Below are 10,806 nucleotides of genomic sequence, written 5' to 3' on the forward strand. Positions count from 1 at the left end.
AAATAATGGTTAGCATGTTAGCCGTTAGCCTAGATACAGCTGGGGCGCATAGTAGCGTCAGACCTGTTAAAACGTAAGTGAACGGGCATACTTCAAGTGCAAAGTTAGTCCACTAAACAAGCTTTTTCTCCACAAAGACCACCTCATATCGTTAGGATAAATGTCAGAGAACATATAGAAAACGACATGTAAACGTGTTGTCTTACCTTACCGGTGTGGTGCTGCTATGTTTGTTTACCATTTAGCTCTGCTTTCCAAAGTGTGGCCGAAATATCGCGAGAACAAGCAGCGATCTCATACCGTGCCGTGTCACTAGTCACTTGAAACAAATTTAGGACGATAGGAGACAGGTTGAAATAAACCGAAATTTCCCTTTAACTGCTTGACACATCAATTCTGAGTGTGATTGATTTTGACTCATTTCGATGCCCATGTATGTGTCACTCGTGCTTATCATCTTTGACGATTTCCCCAACATCATGAGCCTGTAATTGCTTTAAACCAGCGATCCATACTGGCCATATGTGAACGTATAGAGAGGACAATCGGTTGTCATCAGTTTGACTCTGTGAAATGACTCCTTGTACTTTAAGAGGAATAGCTTGGCACCCCTTAGATTGCGACCCTTGTCCCTGTCAGATGTTTCTTGTTTTCTGTGAAGGGGCTCGGAAATAGAAAAGATCATGTTGGTGTGGGTGGACGTGCCGTTCCTGCGCTGTGTATTGTGTAGAGCCTGATGAGAAAACAGTCAAGTTACAAAGCCAAACATTAAATCAGAGGCAACAATAGCTCATGTCAACAACAGAAGACTTTCTTTTGATCACACGGCGAACAGCAAAGTGGCGGGCATTCAAGGAAGAGAACCGTCACGAATTTTCGGACAAATGCTCGTTCTGAAACCATGTTTCAATTCACAGCTGGAAGACGCTGGTTCCTGTGGTGACCCGCTGACTTTTTTAGCCTCCCACGCAGAGACCTGCTAAATAAATGCTTCCCATTGGAGAAGTAATTACAGCAAGAGTGGCACACAATGGAGGGACCGTGGCACTGTGTGTGTATGTGGTATTTGCATGTCAGTCGATGTTCAGACTTTAAAGGTTGCAAAAGGGCAAAAATGTGGAGCGACTTTTGTGTGGTTGTCCCATTTTCTTTGTCTTCATGTTTCTGTCTGTCGTGACTGCAGACAAGATTAATTTAGCAGACATGTCACTGAACTCTTTGTCCTCTCGTTTTATTTATTGTCGCGTTACACACATGTAATTACTAAACAGTTCACAGCAGTACAGCAAGGCAGACACCAAGAGACATGACAGGGGACAACAGTTTCATGCTAGATTCGACTGTGGTGTCCTGGTTGAGTTAGCAACAATAAACACAAATATTAAACACATCAATCCTAATTAAGACGTAACAATCTTACAGTCGTCGTGATTGCCTGTGTGGGTGTTTGAGGTGCAAAGTACAAAAATCATTTTACAGGTTGAACTAATAAAACATCACACTGTGTTTCACCTGAATGTGTTAAGAAAAGAAATAAGAAATCAGCCTGCAGTGTAACTAAGAGCTGGCACATTTGAGGGTTTGATTATTTTCAGGAATGTTCTTGTCACCTGGAAAATAACTTCCAAAGTGACATATTTCACAGAAAGTGCATAATAATAAAAAAGCTTAAACATAGCTGTTCAGATTTGTCTGCGAAGGATGAGGATGCTGAAATGTGTGTGTCCAGTCTGAGAGCTGAAATAAATTCAGAGGGTTGACAGTGTCACACAGGAACATGATTATAAAAAATGGCACCAAAGAAAATATGGCACATCCATAAAGGAACAATTCCTTTCGTCGCAAAGGAAAAGTTTGACATTTTAAGAATTACACTTTGAGTTGAGAGGATGGATAACACTGTTTGTATGCTAAATATCTAGCAGTAGCAGGTGAGTTTAGCTTAGCACAAAAACTGGCAACCACAGACTGTATAAAAATAATAAACATAGCCACCATGATGTCATGATGTTTGTGGACTCCTGTGTTGCCATCTTGGATTTATTCGGATCCAGAAGTGACCAAATTTGGATTAAATGGTCATGAATGAGGAAATTGGCTACAGAGACCAAAACCATTTCATGTACCAGGCTGTTTATTCCTGCTGTAAAGTTAGGCATTTTATCATGGCGTTCTGTTCTCTCACTTAGCCACTCGCTAGCAACAGTATTTTTTAAGACACATAAAAGCTTCATAGTTCACGAGTGGGGTATTTGATGTATTTAATGTCGTAGAACAAAACGTGAAAGTCTCTTAAGCTTGTGTTAACCACAGACCTTATTCTAGGTGTCTAACAAAACAGTCATTGACTTTGAGACAAGGGAGCCGTGAGTGCTAAAATGCTAACTCATTTCCAGGCTTCAGGACTCATTCCTTGGGCACTCTATACCCACTTTCTCTTCAGTAACCTATCCATCTATCTGGTAGTTCACCCACATCATTAACCACCGCTAGACCACTGGTCTTACTCGTTCTTTTACTTCTCAGCTGATAAAAAGTTCAGAAGTCGCTTGATGAAGCACAGCAGGTAAGATAAAGTTACATTTGTGCATGAACCATAGCTAAGTTAGCTAGCTAGCTGGTGTAGGTGTCGAGTACCATGCAAAGTTTCACACAAACTAAATAGTCCTATGACACACTGTGATTTTGTTAGTTTTTTTGACTTGCAAAATTATCTTTTAATTGACTTCATACATGTAATTTATGGCATAGTTCCAACAGGATACAAAAATCGGATCAACAGGAAGGCAATCCAAGTAGGCTACTCGAGGGAAGAAGTTATTTGGAAAGCCCTGACATAGACCGGCAGTGGTTGAAACATGTTGGCTCTTTTAATGACTTAGCCACAACTACAAAGGCTTTTTAATATTTCCTACCTCGTTTTTATTCATTTTTTTGGATTGCCTTCCTGTCGATCCTGTTGTGTCCCGTTCTCCATGAGCACCCGACACAAGGTTTTAATGTACATTTGTAGATATCGAGCAACTGGTCATTTCTTTATTTTTATTTTTCGAGGATAAAAAAATATTATTTGACTCTTTCCGTTCACTACCATCAATATTTTTTCGGGCATAAGGTCCCATAAGGACTTTGCCTCTGAATAGGGATTGACTTGCTTTTGGAGCCAGCCCCATGTGGCCATTCTAGGAACTGCAGTTTATGGCACTTTCAAGTTAGTTTCGTCTTTCAGCTCCAGAGGTTGTTGCTGGAAACGAGGACACAACTAACCTGACTCTGTATTAAGGGAATTAAATCAACCAACCAGCACTTCTAAATCTCACTTATTAACATGTTATACCTCGTTTAAATCAAATGTCCATGTCTTTTTTTATTATTAAGAAGGTTTAGGTGCTACATAAATGCTGCAAAAGTATCCCAAGTAATCCACAGAGAAATGCTCGCAGTCCAAATTCAGAAACTGTGCCTTTAAATGAGCCGCCAGAACTTTTGTGAAGTTGTGATGTCACAACTATACCACATAAAGGTAGAAACTGCCGCTACAGTGCCGTTATAGTCATTCCCCAGGTGTAATGACAGTACGGAGACACCAAGAGTGCAGATGTGGAAGATTCAGGAAGAGCAATCAGAGCAGACTGGGCTTTTTCAAGTGGGGCAGTTTAATGAGACAGGTGCTACAATAGAGAAAAGGTCAATACAGGTATATTCAGGCAGACAGTATGAGGGAATAATTTGTTTTAAGAACATGAACGCATGTAAACATGTTCTAGTAAAAACCCCAAATAGAAGTATGAATGTGAAAATGAGCATAATATGGGACCTTTAATCTGTTTATAAAACTGATTTAGTCTTTTTTTTTTCACTTTGGTTTTGCTCTGATTAAACAAATGAGATGTAACATGTTAATTAGTGAGCATTAGAGGTGCTGGTAGGCAAATTTAATCACCTTTGCACAGAGCCAGACTGACTGTTTCCTCTGTTTTCAGTGTTTGTGCTAAGCTAGGCTAATCTGCTACTGGTTCTAGTTTCATATTTTGCCTTCAAAAATAAGAGCGGCATCACTCTCTTCATGTAACTGTCAGTGAAAAACAAATGTATTTCCCAAGATGTCAAACTTTTCTTTTCACAGTTTAAATCATATATTGATGTCTTTGTGTATCATGACCAGGCTGGGTGGTGCTTCCTCCACCCTCCTCCCTCTCAGAGCCAGAGTGAGGACATTTCGGACAGAGTGCGACACGCTCAGCAGGAGCTCCTTCAGTCCAGCTCTGTACTCTTTTCGGATCAGGCAGTAGAGCACCGGGTTGAGACAGCTGTTTGCATGAGCTAAGCACACAGTCAGGGGAAAGGCGTAGGCTTGGGCGTTGTAGAAGGCTTTGCTGAAGGGCACCAAGTCAAATTTGATCAGCACCCCCCACAGTGTGACCGCCTGGTTGGGCAGCCAGCAGATGAAGAAGGACAGGACTACAATGGTGACCGAGCGGGTGACTTTGGAGCGGCGGCGGTGACGTCCTCTCTCACACTCTGACCTCTCGGTGACACTTGCGCTGATCACACTGCCCACAGTGCGGCGGCTCAGGATGAACCTCAGGAGGAGGAGGTAGCACACAGAGATGATAATCAAGGGAACTACAAATCCCAGGAGGACTTTCTGTGTTTGATAGAGTCCAAGCAGGACTTGAGGATCCCAGTGGCCTGAATCAGAGTCAGAGAAGCGCACCAAGCACAGCTCGTCGTCCGTAGACACCTGTAAACACAACAACATAGATGTAGCAAACCCCAAACAGGAAGCATAAGCAAATGAAATGAGGGGTCAGTGTGAAGTCAACCAACCTGGACTGTGGTGGAGTAGAAAGCATGAGGCAGTGTAGCCACCAGTGACACCACCCAAATGGTTAAACTGGCCCATTTGGCACGAGTTGTGGCGATCCTGGGGCTGCCCATCTTCAGAGAGGTCACCAGGGAGTGGTAACGGGTCACACTCATGGCGGTGAGGAAGAAGACGCTGGCGTACATGTTCAGAGTGGTGACTGAGCTCACAATCTTGCACATGACCCGGCCAAAGGGCCAGCGGAAGTCCAGCACCGTGTCCACGGCCCAGAAGGGCAAGGTGAGGACGAACTGGAGGTCCGTCAGTGCCAGGCTCATCACAAAGCAGTCGATGGAAGAGTGGTGGTGACCCCGGCGGCGGGAGTGGAGCAGGAAGAGTGCCAAGAGGTTACCCACAAGCCCCAGAACACACACCACCAGGTAGACCAGGGCAATGACGATTCGGACCTGTCAAACACACACTGACAATGAATGAAAGTGCACACACAACATGCATCATCCACTTCTTTAAGTATATTGGGGTCATTCATGCAAACTGATTCATTTTCTCCATGTGGATTTGTGAGGCAGGTAAATCCTGATCTGAACCTACTGCCAGGTTTGCGCTGTCTGCGTGCAGGTCCAGCGAGGACTCCTCCTTGGACAGGATGTGGAGCCAGCAGTTCAGTGAGAGGTTCAAAGCTGCGAGATTAGACGCTGATCCCGAGGGACCGATAAGTTTAGAGATTTCGCGCTCGTCCTCTTCTCCTCCGCACACACTCAGAGCGCTCAGAGATCCGGAGCCGCTGCTGTTGCTCTGCATGACTCTGAAGAAGAAAAGACTCCTCTTATAAAAAACAAAACAAAACTGCAAAACAAAACACAGCAGGTATCCCCTCCTCCTCCTCCTCTTCCTCCTCCTCTCGGCTAACTTCCAGAGTGTGGGTGCGCAGGTGTGGATGTAAAAATCCCCATCGTCCTCGTCCTGTATTTAGTCTTGTTTAAAACCTCACAGTGACATTATTAATCCTGCTCATCCCTAAACCCGCTCGGATTTTACAAGCCAAGAAAATCAATAAAGTTAAAGCTGCCTGATCCGTGTCAGCCTACTTATGAAGAGCGCTCAGTCTGAAGTCTGATGCAGCCGCATCTTGTGTCAGTGAAGCTGACAGCAGCCTGAAGCTTTTATACTCACTGAGCCTCCTCCACCGCTTGATGGCGCACTGCCGGAGCGCCACATGGACACATTCATAACAACCAGATAAGGTACAACTTTATGAATCCCGAAGGAAATTGCTAGACATTTCTCAAAACTTACATTAGCCCTTTTCTGAATTAATTATTACGACCTCAGTCAAGATGTTTTTAGTGTTTCTGTTCCTCTTTAGGCATGAAAAAAAAGTTAATTGTTTTAAACACAGCATGCATTTAAGTTTTAAACAAAAAAATGATATATATTATGTGAATCTATAAAAGTATATTTTAATACTGTTTAACTAGTATGTCCACATTTTTAAACATATTCTAATGCGGCTCAATGCCTCAATTGCTCCTGACTCCTCAGCTTCTCCCCTCTCTCTTTCTACTCCTTCCTCTTCATTCCTCAGCCCCCACCCACCTCCTATATCATTTTCCCGATGAGCCTTTTCTGCAAAAATATTGTTTCTGTTAGAAAAGCCGTAGGTTACATTCTAATAACATAAATTAATTGTTTTACAGCCAAAAAAGTCACTGCAGATGAAGTCTTTTCAAGAGCAAGAGTGTTGCAGTAATCTTATTAATTGTAGTTGAAATATAGCCAGCAATGCATGAAGTCCAGTTTAGTGGACAGATGATTAATTGTAATTTCCTCACAACATTTTCTCAGTATTTGGGAAATTTAATAACTGTATTACATCTTAGTTTTCCCCCGTTAAAGGGTTTTTTTGGGGAGGAGTTTTTCCTTATCCGCTGTGGGGGTCCTAAGGACAGAGGGATGTCGTATGCTGTAAAGCCCTGTGAGGCAAAATATGATTTGTGATATTGGGCTTTATAAATAAAATTGATTGTTTGATTAGTTGTTACTTGACTTTTCCAGATTTTATTTACCTGCCAGGGTCTCCTATTGGAGATTGGATTGGCTGCACAACATTTCTTGATTTCCGTCGGTCATCTTGTTTTTGAGAGATTTGTGTTGCACTGACAACACCTGGCCAGTGGGTGGCAGTGTATGGCATGACGCACTAGGGTCCACTATAGTGGAACTATAGCATCAAAACCCATGCATATACAAGAAGATGGCTTTTAAAACCACTGGATGTGAAAAGGTTAGGATACAAACAGTAGAGTAGTAAATGTAAAGTGTAAAAGAAGTGAAAATGATACACATAGGTGTAGATTTCGCAATAAAGGTCTGAAAGTAGCAGAAGACTTTTATTTTGATGAAATTAGAGATGTTTACACCATAAATTGATGCAGAAAAGGCACAGATTGCTCCATAAAAATCCACCAGAATACAGGAAATTAAGTGTTTGATGCAGAAAATATTCTGGGAGAAGATCTCCAAACTCTATTTCATGTGTCCCCCCCAGTGTTGAAAGGAAACCTACACCCTTCCTAACACAAGTGCCTAATAGAGTAACAGTAAAAGCAAGATTAATAAAATAATGAAAATAAAGCACACATACACATTTTATTGCTTTCAATTGTATTCAGTGGGAAACTAGAATTTAATATAAGTGTTATGTAGCCTTTATGGGCTGCAGAAAGGCAGAAAGGCAAAAAAAAAAAAAAAAAAGATTTTTGTGGCTGTTTTTGTGTCTTTATTGATAGCACAGCTGAAGATTGGGTGGGGAAGGTGGGAGACAGAGGGGTCGGGGGGATGACATGTAGCAAAAGGCCACACATCAGAATCAAACCTGGGCCACTGCAAAGGATTTACTTTATGGGGGTGCACACTCTACCCACTGAGCTAAAGGTCGCCCCATAGGTGTAGACTTTGGGGCTGACTATTAAGAACATGTGCATTTGCGCCCCCCCCCCAACTAAATTTGGGATGCTTACACCATAAATTGGTGCAGAAAAATTAATGTCTGAGAGTTTGATGCTCCAAATTTTCTTTTGCAGGACCCTAAAACTATGTTCCCCCCAATGCTGAAATGAAACCTACGCCCTTGTCACCACGATTGTTGTAGTTTTTGTCAAGTAGTTCAAGTCATTAAAAAAAAAAAAATTTTAAAAAATCATAACATAGTATATCGTTTTAAAAATGTCATAGTATAAGACGTTATAAAAAGTCATTGTGTCATTCTGTTTCGCTCTCTGTATCAGGAGTCACTGCTGCCCTAACGCTTTAAATTAAAGTCCAACTGGAACAAATCAGGGATTTGCAACAGTGTTGAACAGTGATGGCAGCTCCTGCTCCCTGATACAGTAAACACAGCAGTAAGCGAAGTTATTGTAGAAAAACAGTCAATAACAACAATTCAACAAGATCAAGAGCACTTGTAGAGTTTCTCAAAGGAAAATACATTTTTTGCCATGCTTTCGAGTGGATGTGGTAAAAGCTTGATTTATCAGCTGGCTCTTTTGGTGATGAAGATGATGTTTCCTGGTGTTTTGTTACACTGATTTGATGAAGGAGTTTGTCTGATGAGGCGAGTACTCCCGCCCACTGAAAGTGTTTGGGGCGGTGTGAAGTCCAGACTGATACAGAGAGCGAGTCATCAGGATGGTCTTAGGTAGGTAGATAGATAGATAGATAGATAGATAGATAGATAGATAGATAGATAGATAGATAGATTTTGTAATGCAGTGTCAGAAAAAAAAAATCCTATACACCCCTTCCCATCTTTCTTCCATGTCGTAGCATTTGTAAGATTTTGAGGGATATTTTTTAGCACCACAAGTAAGAGCTGCAGCCACCAAAGGGCGGCCACTAATCAGACGATAGGTGGTTCGATCCCCGGCTCCTCCAGTCTGCATGTCAAAGAATCCTTGAGCAAGATACTGAACCCCAAATTGGTCCTGATGGCTGTTCCTTCAGTGTGTGAGTGTGTTAAAAACTGAGTAGCGGGTGGCACCTTGTACGGTAGCCCATATGTGAATGGGTGAATGTGACATGTAGTGTTAATGTGTTTTGAGTAGTCGGAGGACTAGAAAGGCGCTGTACAAGTTCAGTCCATTATCCCAAAGTTGTTTTAATACCAATTAAGGCCTTGTTTTTAGATTAATGAATTCAATGCCTTTAAAGACTTTTTAAGGAGCTGCAGGAACTCTTCCCCTGGATGGTTAGGTCGCAGAAGGTGTTGATTGAAAATGACACCCACCCCCTACTGTTAAATAGGTGATTACGGCAGCAGATGCTCAGTAGAAATGAAGCTTCTCTAACCACAGTTCTGGTTTAAAACCATGATAATGCCAGTTATCTGCTCTGATTCCAGTAGAAAATCCAACCAGATGGGTCGGTAAATCCTTGTGTTGCATGGTGGGAAGAATATTTTAGCAGTTTGATGAACTGCAAAAGAGTCTGTTAAGCTCAGAAAAATATGTGTTTCAAGCTGTATTTCTGCTTTCTGTAAATGGTGAGCTATAAGCGTGCCATTCATTGTTTGTCATTGTTTCTGATGGAGCCCACTAATCCCGCTCTCTGATGTCACATCCAAATATCACCTTTAATATTCCTGCATATGATGTGAGGGTAAATTAGACAGGATGGTATTTTCAGAAAGGTTTCCTGGGTGACATACAAGGGATGGTTCACGTGCAGCTGAAACGATGAACATCAGAGGAATGATAAATGAGATTTCAAACAGCTGTCAGTCTTTGTGAGGGAGAAAGGTGTGTGTGTGTGTGTGTGTGTGTGTGTGTGTGGGTGGGTGGGTGGGTGTTTGATTTGCATTTCCTATAGGTCACCCTCAGGATAATCACACAATGCCTAACTTTGGTCAGCTGTGTGTGGGAGAGAAAAGGAGGTGGAAATTGACTCTTTTTCTAAAGCAGCCTCCACAGTCCAGACGGGATGTGCTCAGACAGTCTGTAACTCATCAAATGATTTGCACAAATCTTTCACATGCATTTGGGATTTGCAGAATTTGTCTGACCCTCCAGCTGTTAAAATGCTGTATTGAGTCTTATTTAAAGTCCAGTCAAGACAATTGGAAGCAGTTATTCTCATTCCTGTTTTTCTGTCTGGCTCCATAAGCAGAAAACAAAACTAATATGTTGACAGTTTCCTTTTAATGTCTTATTAAAACAAAGATATGGTTGGAGTGCAACCTGGAGGTTGCTGTGCTGCTCATTTTCATTCTACTGAAGCTTTTTAAGAGACTTAAAAAGGTAATTTCATTTTCACAAGTTTGTTTTTGTTTATCACGGCACCTAAAAAGCAATAAGACAGGAAGATAAAAAACTTTAAAATCATTTAAAAAACAACTCTTTCCCCCCCTGTTTCTAGACGAGGGTAAAACATGAGTGAAAATAAGTGTTTACTTTAATATGTATGACAGTGAATATACAGTACACATGTCATATTTTATTTATATGAGGATAAAGATGTATATGATTATCATGAATGAGAATGACCTGCTGCAGCTCTCCTGATAAAAGCATTAATGTTCTTTTGTAGTCCTAATCAGACACTGTGAGCTCTGTGCGCCTCCCATACACTCAGTTTGTGATTTCCTGGCTGACCAAGGACATTAAATGTGCTCTGTCTCTGTCGTTCTTTGGTGGAGAGAGCATCTCGCAGACAAAGTGATTTGACTACACACTCTGAATGGCTCCCTCCGCGCTGCTGTGATGCATAAACCATAGAGCGGCAGAGAAAGGCCAAGATTCAATCAGTTTCTCTCACTGTGTCCTTGCCTCAGAGAGGTGACAAGTGGGGTCAAACAAATTAGTTTCTTAAAGAGTGCTTCATTTGAGCAAAGCTCTTATTAGAAACCCAAGCGTGGGCAAGACACATAAGACTTTAATTTCCAAAAGAAAAGAAAAAAACTCAACAAAATATCTCAAATATCA

General features: G+C 41.7%; 1 protein-coding gene across 1 annotated transcript; it reads right to left on the reverse strand.

Moving 5' to 3' along the window:
* Window positions 1-1,229: 1,229 nt before the first annotated feature.
* LOC125902699 (relaxin-3 receptor 1-like) lies at window positions 1,230-5,938 on the reverse strand. Its single transcript, XM_049599237.1, has 3 exons — window positions 5,420-5,938; window positions 4,831-5,274; window positions 1,230-4,744 (listed from the first exon to the last, which is right to left on the reverse strand). The coding sequence occupies exons 1-3, from the start codon at window positions 5,627-5,629 to the stop codon at window positions 4,133-4,135; spliced, it is 1,266 nt and encodes a 421-aa protein (XP_049455194.1). The 5' UTR covers window positions 5,630-5,938; the 3' UTR covers window positions 1,230-4,132.
* Between the last annotated feature and the right edge of the window lie 4,868 nt (window positions 5,939-10,806).

This window comes from Epinephelus fuscoguttatus, linkage group LG15 (genome assembly GCF_011397635.1).
Source record: "Epinephelus fuscoguttatus linkage group LG15, E.fuscoguttatus.final_Chr_v1".
In the NCBI taxonomy this organism is placed as follows: Eukaryota; Metazoa; Chordata; class Actinopteri; order Perciformes; family Serranidae; genus Epinephelus; species Epinephelus fuscoguttatus.